At 39.4% G+C, this 13894-nt stretch overlaps 1 protein-coding gene across 2 annotated transcripts in view; it reads right to left on the bottom strand.

The window, feature by feature from the left end:
- Positions 1 to 7154: 7154 nt before the first annotated feature.
- Positions 7155 to 13894, bottom strand: part of fstl5 (follistatin-like 5) — a 279655-nt gene continuing 272915 nt past the window's right edge. For both annotated transcript variants that reach the window (XM_015951097.3, XM_015951089.3), the window contains one exon: positions 7155 to 9433. In XM_015951097.3, the coding sequence (XP_015806583.1) occupies positions 8731 to 9433 (703 nt within the window). In that variant the 3' untranslated portion in view covers positions 7155 to 8730. The remainder of the gene's footprint in view (positions 9434 to 13894) is intronic.

The following is a 13894-nucleotide window of genomic DNA, read 5'->3' as shown; positions in this document are numbered from 1 at the left end:
TCCAAGCCCCTCTCCACATCTTCAGCTCGCTGTGCGCCGTACTTACGCGCTGACAGCGAGCTGCTCTGAGCTCAGTGTCAAGCTCAGATGGGAATCATTTCTTAAGTGATTTAGCTACATCTGCGCGAAACGAATAAAGTGTCAGTTCGTCTGCATGCGTCGGGGTAGTTCTTTCTATTCTTTCTCCGTCAAAATAAATGGTCAAATACGGGAACTATCCAGTCAACACAAGCCCTGCTTTTAACTGTTCTGTTTTCTTGTGAAAATTGTTACAAAGAGATCAAATTAAACTTGATTAACACCAGAGCCAGGCGCACTGCGCCGTTATCTCCGTCACTGTAAATGAGGGAAAAACAAAATGATCGGATCCTTTTCTGACCTTCCCCACCTACAAAGTTTAATTACAACAATCAAATGTGACAGAGCCTGGATTTGTATTCTGAACAGTCTAAACATGTTTTAAAAAGAAACGTATGACAAAAGTGGCACCTGCTCAGTAAAACCACCAACAAGGTGAAAAATATCAAAATATTGTTGGCAGAGATGGGCTACAACTTCTGGATCCACTTTATATAAATCATTTTATTGATTATCTTCTTATGAAAGATAACTTTGACGTACACGAGCGACCGGTACAGGCTGCTGTCACCTATTGTGAGCAGCTCTCTGCTCTCTGAGGGTAGGCCCCGCCCACAACGCCGCGGCTGCTGTGGTGTTTTCTTTACTGTGGGAAACGGGTAATAATGGATCTTTGATGGGAACAGGTTGCCGACCCCTGGTCTATGTCTATGCAGGACAATAAAGTTTTGAGGTTTTACAATTACTTCTGGGGGCAGAGTTGCAATGACATGCGCGCTGCGTTGCCCTAGCGCCAATTTAAAACAGAAAAGGCGGATAGGGATACAGGGCCAACATTACCAGTAATCAAAGATGTACCCGTTACATTTAAATCGGATGTCTGGGCTAATTTCGGTTTTGGGATCCTGGATGTGAAAGAATCACTTAACACAGTATTTGTTTACTATTTTTAAGTTCAGTAATATTCTATCTTAAAGCTGCTCTCCCGAAAACATTATTTCTTATATTATTTAAGTAATTGTAGGCAGCACACTTTAAACATTATTGCTCACTATAGTGAATAGATGAATGTTCTGTTTTTCAGGGATTTTCGAAATCAAAAAGAAATTGAAAACTATTCTACTGCTTTTATTAAGTAATGAAAATTTTTGTGTGAAGAATCGTGATGCATTTCAGACTCAAATCGAATCGTTAGGCAGATAATCGGAATTGGATCGAATCGTGAGGCAGGTAGAGATGCACACCACTAGTACCGAGTAAATATTACCATATTCTATCCCTGTAATGCCTTACATTACCACATTACAGCAAAAAGCAATGCATTACAGTAATTAATTACTTTTGTACCGCATTACTCCCAACACTGACACTTAGTATAGATTACAATTTTTACCACGAAACTCAGTATTGGCCAATGCACTAAATCAATTTGCTATATATTTACCATGCTCTAGAAACTTCCAGGGCTTTCCTTTCTACCAAAATATTTTTTTACTCTAATACAATCTGCAAAACAATACCTTCAAGAAACGCAGTAATATTTGGGCTTGAAAATAACTCATGTAAAGTGAAAATTTTTACTTTTGTGAAAAAAACAATGTGGTATTACATGTGAGCTACCCTTTCACACATTCTCATCATGCTGGTAGTTGGTGGAGTCTGTTGTTTGTGGATATTGTCAGTCATCCAAATTTTTCTTATTTAAAGAGAGGTTAAATGGAAGGGTGTTTACTTTTAGTAACCCCCCCCCCCCCACACACACACACACACACACACACCACTCCCCTGATTCATCTCTTGAGTGTGAATTGGTGAGAGGTCCAGGTTCAGCAGCTGTTAGATCATCGATACGTAGAGTGACCGAGGTATTGTGAGTGTGATGCCTGTAAGTAGTTTCCCAGTTCACACACATGGTAAATTATTATTTCACATGTTTCAAGGTGTGAAATAGTTGTGATAGTCTGTAGAGAAAAGTCAAGGCTGCATTGTGGGTGTTGGATGAGTGGACCTGAGGCCATCTCTGTGTTGTGTTGTTTTTTTTAACAGTTTTTGTGGGAGATGCATATGTTTTTAGTGATGTGACATTCATGAACAAATAGAATAATTTGAACGTCTCTCTGCGGTAAATACATGAACTTGTTATAATGAATTGCAATATTTTCATAAGTGGAGCTTTCAAAGAAAGATAATTATTCATCACCCAGGCTCTAAGGCAAAACATTACCACGGGCCATTCTTTCAGTTTATATTACATGTTTAAAATCAAGACTATTTGATGATGATCGTACCATTTCACAGAGTTGCCTGCCTTGAACAACAATAAAATATATAATCACATAAAGGTCATCATATATTTGATTTGAAAAAACAAGAAAATTATAGTGTATGCACATTTCTAGGTAGTAATGGCTAATTGTTCATGTCATTACTGGTTTCAGATCATCAAGCACCATGGACATGTGCTTCTTTCTCCTTTAGGCATTCAACTTTTGTTAGATGTATTAGATTATTACCAATAATGAGGTGTTGGGTTTTATGAAAATAATGGATCAAGGGACCATCTATAAAGTCTGCTTCAAAATATTTAAGCCAGCTTTCACTTAATCAACAGGAGCCATCCGCTGAATTACTGAGGTTTGATTAATGGTTTAAAAAAGTATTTAACAGACCTATTTGCTCTTTTCTTTAGACATGCGACCACTTGGGGTTAGAATAACTAGACATAACCTTTGTTTTCATTGTTATGCTGACTATGTTTAAAACAAGTAACATCGCTGCTGAGTTGCTTCGATAACCTCCAGCTGTGGCTCTCTGCTGATTTCCTGCTCTTAAACGAAGAGAAGACAGAGCGCATTACCCTCCAAACCTCCCTGGTATTTACATGCCTGATCTTGGTCATTTGGCCTCCAAAAACAAGCTTCATGTTAGAAACTTTTGCATCATCTTTGACATTGAACTAAAATTTGACAAGCAGATGAGCACAGTGGTTAAAGCACGTTTTTACCAACTCCAGGCTGTGTCCAGGCTCAAGCAATTTCTAAATAGCTCAGATCTAGATAAAGTAATTGACGTATTCATTGGCTCATGCCTAGACTATTGCAATGCACTATATGTTGGTCTGTCCAAGTCTTCCTTTGCTTGTCTTCAGCTAGTCCAGAATTCTGCAGCATGCCTCCTCACGAACACATCTAGATGCAACCACATTACCCCATCCTCTCAGCGCTGCATTGGCTCCCTGTGTCCTTTAGAACATGATACAAATTCATTCTGTTTACATACAAGTATATTCATGGCCTAGCCCCCACCTACCTCTCAGACACTTATGCCTGCATCGACAGACAAGGACAACAAGATAATCAAACAAGTTTTTCCTGGAACTTCCTCAGTCCAGGTATAAGCATTGGGGTGAAGGCTTTTTTTCAGTGGGAGCCCCTAGACTCTGGAACAAACTCCCAACTGACTTGCGTCAAACTAATTGCCACTTTTTAAAGCTAACTCAAAACATATTTTTACCCAGCACGCTCTTCACTTATATGGTTTTAGTTGTTTTTCATGACGGCCCTCTCATTTAGTTTTGCGTCATATTTTATTTTAGTTATTTATTTTAAGGTTTCAACCCTTCCAGGGTTGTGGAAAGTGCTCCATAAATAAACTTGAGCGATCAAACTAGAAATCAGCACATGTTCCTTAGTGTCAGACTCAGGTCTTCAGGCCAAATCTGGCACACATTGTATTTACATTTTTCCTGTGAGATCATACTTCAAATGTTGATTAGAACTGGATGCCTAGCACAAATGCTGCCAATTGTACAAATCTCACAATGCCAAGCACCCCCACCTTTTCTGTTAGCTGTCATTAGCATCCATGCTACCAGTCACAAGAAGGGTTTGGCTGCAGACTAACTGAAAAAAGTCAACTCATATCAAACTTGCCCGCTGTTTAGCCAACTCTGAAGGCCCAAAATCGAGATTTCAACCTCTCACTAATTTGCTTGTGGTTGAAGTGGAAAGAGCACCAAACAACCTCCAAAGTCAACTGATTAAACTTAATCCTAATTTTTAATTTTGGCCCAGGGGGAAGTTTGAGTTTGACACCCCTGCATTAGTAGATGTTTGGGGTGACTAGTTTCCAGTTTAGTTGATATGTATAAGAGATCCTTTTATTGGACACCCCACCCCAAACAAAACAAGACAAAACTTTTTTTACCCTTCATACACTCGCCTAAAGGATTATTAAGAACACCATACTAATATGGTGTTTGACCCCCTTTTGCCTTCAGAACAGCCTTAATTCTGTGTGGCATTGATTCAACAAGGTGCTGAAAGCATTCTTTAGAAATGTTGGCCCATATTGATAGGATAGCATCTTGCAGTTGATGGAGATTTGTAGCCTAGCCTGCCAGACTTGTCCTCTGTTTAATTCTGCACAGAGAAAGAGTCTGGTAACTCACAGGCAGAGAGGCACTTGAGAGGTGGGACTAGGCAGCTCAAAAATTACCAATCAGAAAAAAGACGGAAATCCCAATTGTACCGCATGACGCTGTAGTTTTCTAGCTGTAGTAAAAGTGGAGTCTGACGACAGCACAAACATCTTTGTTTAGAAGAAAGGCTTTTAGCGCTTCTACTTGTTGTCAAGGGTGGATTTAGGACTGAAAAAAATCTGGGGATTAACACACACACACAAACGCACGGGCTTTCACACACACACACACACGTGACGCGCTAGTCAACATCATATATATTTGTCGTGTACCACATAATTTTTAATCTGAAGCTACATATTAAACATTTTCAGGGCAGAGTATTGTTCCTGTTAGTGTTTAGAGTGAGATGATAGTAAATATTCCCTTTCTTTCTCCATCAACTTTACCTGATAGTAAGCTAACTTTAGGCAAACCAGCAGCACAACAAATATTTTCAAATAAGACTCACAAACCTGAGTCAACACCAGTCTCATCAAAGCTGGGGTTCTGTCGTACTTTTGGTCTAAAAAACGTCCTTATGTCCATCTTCACTCATGTGTTTCAGGCAGAGTGTAGAAGAAGTCGGCTGCTGAAGGGCTTCTTCTTCAGTGGTGGAGGCTCAGGCAGGCTGTATACAAACTACTGCCAGCTGCTTCCTCTCTGTTGGACTTCGGTACTGCATGTTACTTCCATGTTTTAGATCCGGGGCTTTTCATAAAACATCCGGGGCTTCAGCCCAAGTAGCCAGGCGTAACGCCGCCCCTGCTTGTTGTGGTTTTAAAGACATTTTCAAATAATTTAGAACAAAGGAAAGAGCCACAGCTAACTCCACTTCAGTCACCATGTTTATGACAAACTCTGCGTTATGGTGTGTGATGTACGATATTCAGCGCTGATTGGCTCGGTTAGAATTCTCACGGGGTGGGGTTATTTGAATAGGAGAGTTCCCAGACCCTTCCTCTGTGCAGAATTAAACAGAGGGGGAGTCTGGCAGGCCAGGTTAGGAGATTTGTGGGATGCACATCTAATTGGCACTAAGGGGCCTAAAGTGTGCCAAGAAAACATCCCCCACACCATTATATCACCACCACCAGCTTGCACAGTGGTAACAAGGCATGATGGATCCATGTTCTCATTCTGTTAACGCCAAATTGACTCTACCATTTGAATGTCTCGACAGAAACCACGACTCATCAGACCAGGCAACATTTTTCCAGTCTTCAACTGTCCAATTTTGGTGAGCTCATGCAAATTGTAGCCTCATTTTCCTATTTGTAGTGGAGATGAGTGGTACCTGGTGGGGTCGTCTGCTGTTGTAGCCCATCCGCCTCAAGGTTGTGCGTGCTGTGGCGTCACAAATGCTTTGCTGCATTCCTTGGTTGTAAGGAGTGGTTATCTCAAAGTTGCTCTTCTATCAGCTTGAATCAGTCAGCCCATTCTCCCCTGATGTCTAGCATCAACAAGACATTTTTGCCCTCAGGACTGCCGCATACTAGATGTTTTTCTCTTTTCACACCAGTTTTTGTAAACCCTGGAAATGGTTGTATGTGAAAATCCCAGTAAAGTAACTGAGCAGATTGTGAAATACTCAGACCGACCCGTTTGGCACCAACAACCATGCCACGCTCAAAATTGCTTAAATAACCTTTCTTTTCCATTCTGACATTCAGTTTGGAGTTCAGGAGATTGCCATGACCAGGACCACACCGCTAAATGCATTGAAGCAACTGCCATGTGATTGATTGATTAGATAATTGCATTCAGGAAAAGTTGAACAGGTGTTCCTAATAATCCTTTAGGTGAGTGTATAAATATTGTTGCATTATAAACTTGAGAGAATTGAACAGTGAATTCATTAGAACATTGTGGCACATTAGCACTGACGCCATCCTAATGGATGAACTAGTCTGACTAAAATGCTCATGTAGGGTTTTGATTGGTTTGCTGTTTTATAAGTACAGAATGTTCTGGTTTTCTTATTTTTGATTTTTTCCCCACACAAGCAATTGTATTGATTCAATATACTTAGAACATCCTGTTATTGATGCTGCAGAACAGTAATATTTGTTCATTTAGTTACAAACAGAACATCTTTATCTGTGACACTCCTACCCAAAACCTATTTCCAGCTTTGACTTCTTGATATTTTACTTCATAGAAAATCTTGCAGTAATAAGAACTTTTTCTTCCTAGAGTGAAACTTTCATGTTTTAAAAGTATTATTTTCTTTCTTGCTGGTAGATATTTTCAGTATGTCATTATATTGACTCATGTCAGGCACACTTAAAAAAGGAAGTCAGTGTGCAAAGAAAATTGAATTGGTTTACAAAAGGAAAAAAGTTTTTATTAACCCCCATCTATACAGGTCTCGGTTTCAGTCTGTATTATTAGGTCAAAGCCCTTTACAGATTCCTTTTTTTTATTATTCTTTTGTACTGAACCACTTTGCAAGTGGAAATCCACCTTTTGCTGCAGAATAAATTCACCCAATGGGACACCAGAGTCCTGACCTTGTTCTTGTTGTAAGTAATAATTGGCTCTACTGCTAAATTAAACTCTTCACTTCCTGTCTGTATGCCAGTGGCAATATGTTTTTAGTAAAACAATGCACTCATTTCCTTTTATCATTGTTTTTTTTAATTGTTGATTAAAATGACAAGCGTGTTTTCTCTATATAAATAACAACCACAAAAAGTAACATACAAGACATGGGTATATGAAGCTGAAAGCTGTCTGATCACAATATGCTCAGGTACAGGATGAAAAGAATGACGGGTATTTATTTTCATTCTTAAAAAGGAGGAATATGCTGAGCATTTGGTTTTAAAGAAGAGTCCTCTCAATGATGGGAAACGAATGGACTCACCGTCAGCAGCTATGTACAGGTCAGATACCATCACTACCATCAACTCCAAAGGTGTTAAAAAGAATCCAAACGAAAATATACATAAGAAAGTTTTGACAGGAAAGACAATAACTAAATCATATGTACACGTTAAAGCTCAAACAAAATTTACGATACAAATTGCCCATTGTGATTCAGAGTCGGAGGGTGGGAATGCATAGAAATGTGTCCAACAGGAAACTGTTTCAGTGTCGTACGAGCTACAAATCTACTGTAGAAGCATCTAAAAACAGTTGCTTCTATCATTCAATCTCAAAAGACCTTCTGCACAGTACAACTACCCCCCAGAGTGCTAGCTCACCATTACTTCACATTTAAAATGCCCTTTTGAAATATACTGCCAAACAGTGCACGTCTACCAAACTCATCTAGTATCTCTCATTTGGTCCTGGAATTTTGAAGTTATAACACATTTTCGTTCATTTGTCATGCAATCTATTGACTCTTTGAAATACATTTAATTTTGTGTATAAAGCTGGTACGACTGGAGTTAAATCACCAAAACCTTTCATTTATCTGCTTTAGACTATCAAAGAAAAGAAAAATAAACTATAGTCTTCAAAACCTTCCAAAGCTGGTTATAATTTCAGATCAAAGGTTGCGGCGAGCACAGCCATAATGAACCACTCCATCTCCACTTCAAACAGGATGGGATCACAGCAAGGGCTCATTTTAATTAGACTGAGTCGACTGCAATGGACGGACAGACAGACGAGTGGCAGGTTTGTAAGGAACCACACTCATCGTGAATGAAGGGGTCAAAGAAAGAGGTGCAGTCTGCAGCCACACTGGGAATAATTATGCTCATTCTTCAGATGGAGGGAAATTTTCCTTGAAGGCACAGGAAAAAGTTGGGGACAGGTAACTTAAATCACAAGACTGAGTCTGGCCATCGACGTTATATACAGTGCACTATAGGAGTTTATATAGTTTTGTCAATTCACTGCAGGTTGTCAAATTATCTACAGCATTCCCACATATTTAGTAAAATCAATATCAGTGCATACACTTACAAGTTCATACCAGTTTCCTGGAAGATGCCACTACCAAATGACTCAAGGATACCAGGTGGAATTTAAAAAAAGGTTGATGTTTTAAGACAGTGTAATTAATTATGCCTCTCAAGTAACTTTTGGATGCCCGTCACCAGTGGACTAACACATCAAATTGGTTTCTGAATCTGTGGCCTTCAGTGTCTTGCTCTTACAAAATTAATCTGCAACAGAATTTAGTGCAACAGTACCTCTGAAGGAAAACAAAGCTCAGCAGGTCTCAATGCCCTAGCCTAAGAATCCCCGACCCAAACCACGACGTTGCCTTTGAGGATGTCGGTTATCTCACAGTTGAGCTTGTTAAGTCGTCCATCCAGGATGAAGAGGGACTCTCTGGATGGTGTTGTGAGGTACTGTCCAAAAAGTCCACTACTCACCATGACCCTGTTTCTGCTGCTCCACGGCCAGTCAAATGACTTGATGGCCTCTTTCAAGCTCTTGATCATCTTGACTTTGCCAGTGCTCAGTTCCACAAACAGCGCATCAGTTTGACGACCGGAGCTGCCGAACACATTGTATTGGTGGATCTCTGTGAAGGAGCGCTGGAAAGCCACGTCAGACAGATGTAAGTTGGTGTGGATGTCGAAGGGTTCCTGGATCTGTCCCTGGTCAGAAATAGTTTGAATCCTCATCAAGCCATCGCCATCGTCAACCGTTACCAGATAGCGACCATCCGGAGACACGTAGGGTGTGCCGGTGACATCGTGATTTTGACCTATCACGCCATCTGTAACACTGTCTAAGATGAGCTGGGGCTGCGTGGCGCCCGTGGAGTCTGTGTGGCAGTTGATAAAGTAGTAGCCAGCTAGATGGGTGTAGACTACAGATTTGGGGATGCAGTTATACTCCCACAAACTAATGTTTTTAACATAAGACATGGTTTCCAGGTTGATTTTGTAGAGGAAAGGCTCATTCCGATGAAGGATAAGACCAAATCTGTTAGGAAGAGAAAAATTAAAGGTCAATTAATGAAACTGTATTGCAATATGTGACATTAAAATGTTGATGCCTAGAAACAAAATATAATGGCCATATTTTGCACAGTACACATTCATGACCCCTTCACTGTCATGAGACTTTTTTGTAGGACACAATCACATTTTTCAAAAGCTGAGAGGTCCAGTATACAGGTATTTGTTTTAATAACTTTTTACATTCTCTGAATATCATATAAAGCAACCAAAGGATACAGGTTTGCATTAGTGTTGGGTGACTCATCTAAATTTTAAGCATTCATATCTTGTGACATTCACTTAACAACAAATTTTCAGCTCTCTACAGCCATAGATAATGTCATGATAGCTTACTCCAGATGTGTTGGCTTGTAAAAGGTTTAACATTATCTAAGTACGAGATTTTGTTTTGAACAGAGACAGCATCAAATCTAGGAAAGACATTTTGTTTTAAAGTTGCTTTTGTGGTGAGATGGTGCAGGTTCTGTGCAGCTTGTCAAGACACTCACCAGCATCAAATTAGTGTGCAAGCATTCTGTCTTTGAACTGTTTGATATTCTAGAGCACATTTTCTCCAACAGATGATGGCATACCTCTAATGAACAGCAATGTTTAGATAAGTTTGAGTTTTTGGTTTGTAAGTGTTGGTTCCAGCTAATATCAGTGCTTCGCATTTATGATAGAGTGAATAATGTGATCACTGTGGTGAGAAATTCTGTTTTGTTCAACTCATGAGCTGTGTTGTTTTAATTACTACAGTTAAAATTAGCCTTCTGATTTTAAATAGAGTTTCTAGACTTAAAGGGGACAATCTTGTTTGTTTTTCTTGTTTGTGAATAAAGACAGCTTGGGTGGTCAAAAGTAGAATGCCAAAAAAGTCAAAGCCACAGGTGACCTACTTTTTAAGTAAATTAGAAAGTTTAAAAATGCCAGAGAAAAACATATTTTCTGAGAAACCTCTCATAAAAACGTCACAATGTGGAGCCCTTCCTCATCCAATCTGCCGTCTCTAGTGTCAGAGGCCTTCTGGTTTAAACCAACCAATCAGCAAGCAGCTCATTAGCATATTCATGTCCTAGCCAAGTGGAAGGGGTACATAGCTCTTCACAGCCAGGCTGATTTATGGGTTTAGAATGGCCTGTATCAGGGCTCCTGGGACAGATGAAAGCCAAAAGAAAATTTCTTATATTCTTAGAGAGCCAAAGCAGTGTTTTAGCTGATAAACTGCATTCTTTGTCCCCTTTAACATTATTGGAGTGGAGTGCTTTTTATGTTCTGAGAATCATTGCCTTAGGCATTCTTGTTGAATTTAAAGAACAAATTGTAAGTTAGAGACTCCCATGAACCAATTTTTAGAGAAACAATAGACACTTGTTTAAAAAATATTTTGTACACTTTTTGTGAGAAAATTTTAATTTTAATTTTTTTTTTTAATTTTTTGACAAACCAAGTGATGTCAGCTGAGGGAGTCCTGTTAGCTTATTCCAGAGAAAACTATGGATTCTAATGCCGGCTCTGACACAGAGGAAAATTTACATATTTATATTTCTACTTCTAATGGACCAAAACCATAAAGTTCTGAGTTTGCTGCATGCTTCAGAGAGCAGAGACAAACCAGAGGGAGAAACCATCGGCCAAAGCAGAGGCATTGTGCTACAACGTGAGGAGCCGGATCCGACCCAGACACCAGTGAGCCAGATGAGCTGGTATTTTTAAAAGCTGCACATGATCCTTTCCTGGATGTCCACGGTAGTTATGTTCTGGTTCCGACCCAGAAACCAGCTCGACTGGCTAACTGGTATTTTTAAAAGCTGCGCATCCTCTCCTGGTGGTCCAGGCAGCTGTTCTGATCCGGTTCTGACCAGGAAACCAGCTGGCCCACTGAGCCACGCGTCTTTATTTTGTTGTCAGTTCTGACGGTGATCTGAGCTCCAAAATCCGTATTTAATTTTTTAAAACCCGCCACAGGTCTCCGGAGCCCAGCGCGGACCTCCCTGTCCTGGTACTGACAGATGTGGGCCACAGCAGTCCGTCTTTTCAGCAGCACAAAACACCCTCAGACACGGAAATAGAGGTGTTGTTTCTCTTATTTGGAAACCTGTGGACTCAATTTCCCGACAGGCTGGAGGTGGTACAGCCTTCACAAACTATAGTTTATCAAAATGAACACAATCCAAAACTAGTAAACACACACCGACTCGATAACATGACCCCTCTACCCTAAAACTACCCACTTTCCACACTGAGCTGAGGCAGCACCGAGCTTCTTACTCCCTTTGGTTACGTCAGAGGTTCAGATTTAGAAAAAAAGTGTGTTTTTAGAAGCTTTGCTGAGAAAGGCCACTTTTTTTTACTAGAAACACTGCTGTTATGTATTTTAAAATGAAATATCCACAATAAGCATTTCAAATAGTATTTTTTTTGCTAATTTGCTCTTTAATTCAGATACTATGGCAGATTTACACAATAGCAGTGTGCAGGTGAAGCTAGAAAATAATATAATATGATGCAAAAGTTTGTTTATTTCAGTAAATAAACTTAAAAGGTGAAACTAATGAGATCATCACATGCCTAGCCACATATTTTAAGCTTTTATTTGTTATAATTGTGGTGATTACTGCCTACAGTTTACAAAAAAACCCATATCTAAAATATCAGACAATTAGAATATTGCATGAGATCAATAAAATAGTGATTTTATTCTTATGTACTCGGGGCTTGGTTTGGACCCCTTTGTGCTTTTACTGAAATAAAACTTTTGCACGATGTTCTAAAGTTTTGAGTACCGCATGTATAAGATGAAAAAGGGGGCTGCATGGTGGTACAACTGGTATCACTGTTGCCCTGCAGTTTCAAAACTTGACTGCATGAAGTAAGAACGTGGTCTCTGTATGGGTGGGTTTTCTCCAGGTACTCCAGCTTGCTTGTTTGTAGGTACTAAATAGTTGTTTTCTGCATCATTATACAAATAATTTCTTCAAAAATCTCAGTGTGATTTCCTGGATTTTTTTTACACCCTGTCTCTTACAGCTGAAGTGTACCTATGATGATAATGACAGACTTGGCATCTTTTTAAGTGGAACAACATGCACAATTGGTGGCTACTAAATACAGTAATTTTTTCCCCCTCACTGTGTTTTATTCTGTTGGGATATATTCAGAGCGGTTTGGACCAAACAACCCTTCATTCTGTATACTTCACCATACTCTGTCTAAATACATACAAACAAAATGTCAAAACTATGGTTTAAAATATAGTATTTCTAGCAACAAGAGTTTTACATGGTATTTATACACATTGCTGGAGCTGTAAAAACTGCCATACATTTTTTTGAAGACTCCATGCTGACATGCTACTCTCATGCACATTAGAAATATTGCAGTGGTGTATGTGGTCAAGGTTCAGTAAAAATGTGACTCATGACAAAACGAATCACTTAATGGCACATTACACTGTGACAGCAGAAATGGGGGTTTGTATGCAAAGAGCTGACAGGCTCCAATTAAACGAGAATACCAGGTGATCAATGCTGACAGCCACTTCAATCTTGTCATCATTTATCATCTTTTATGCTGTTTGAACAGCCAGCTGTCTGTATCTGTGAACTCAAAGTGCCCATCTGAAAGCTTCTGCACCTGTTATCATGATTCTGACTGCATCCACTGATGACGATTAGCAATAAGACATTGTTTTAGAAAACGTTTATTTTAAGTTTGCCTTTAAATGTTTGTTTTCATTGCAAAGAAGCAACATAATTCCCTTGTCCTTTCATTGGACAAACCCAAAATGTCTTTCATAAGTGGATGTTATTGACTGAGTAAATAAAGGCAGGGGGTGTGGTTTGATGTGAAAGTTAGTTTACAAAACTATGACTATAAATCTACAGCCAAAAAAAAAAAACAAAAAAACATTTCACTCATTAGTGCTCTGAACTGATGATTTATATGACCTTGTTACAACTTGGCTTGGACAATTGTTCAACATAGTGGTTCAAATGGCCAATCAATGTCTAATGTACTCAGTGTGACATATCGGTAACCCGCCAGGAAGAAGAAGGTCAATCTTGCAAATCCAGCCTTTATCTGGCACTGTTAAAATTGCTCTCTGAAACAATATTTCTTTATTCTCTCATGTTTGATCAATTAAAATTCATTGGCAGACTCGGATCGCTTTTCCTCCAGACTGACAGAGGCTGTTTGTTGTTTAACAGATATAAAAAATCTGCTCAGTTCTGATTAACAGCAGAAGTAATGATTTTGGACTCTGAGCACTTTAACCTCTATTGTAACGTTTGCTCTGCAGTTCAGTTGAACATCGTGAGACCGTTATAGAACATCGTTTCTTAAGTTATGCCTTTATCTCTCAGCTTCAGAGAGTATTAAATGCTGCTGGTGCCCTCTTTGCACTGGCTGCATGTTTTAAAATCTCTTAATGGCTTTGCCC

Source organism: Nothobranchius furzeri, chromosome 1, assembly GCF_043380555.1.
Source record: "Nothobranchius furzeri strain GRZ-AD chromosome 1, NfurGRZ-RIMD1, whole genome shotgun sequence".
NCBI classification, from domain to species: Eukaryota; Metazoa; Chordata; class Actinopteri; order Cyprinodontiformes; family Nothobranchiidae; genus Nothobranchius; species Nothobranchius furzeri.
This window is presented reverse-complemented; position numbering and strand designations above follow the sequence as displayed.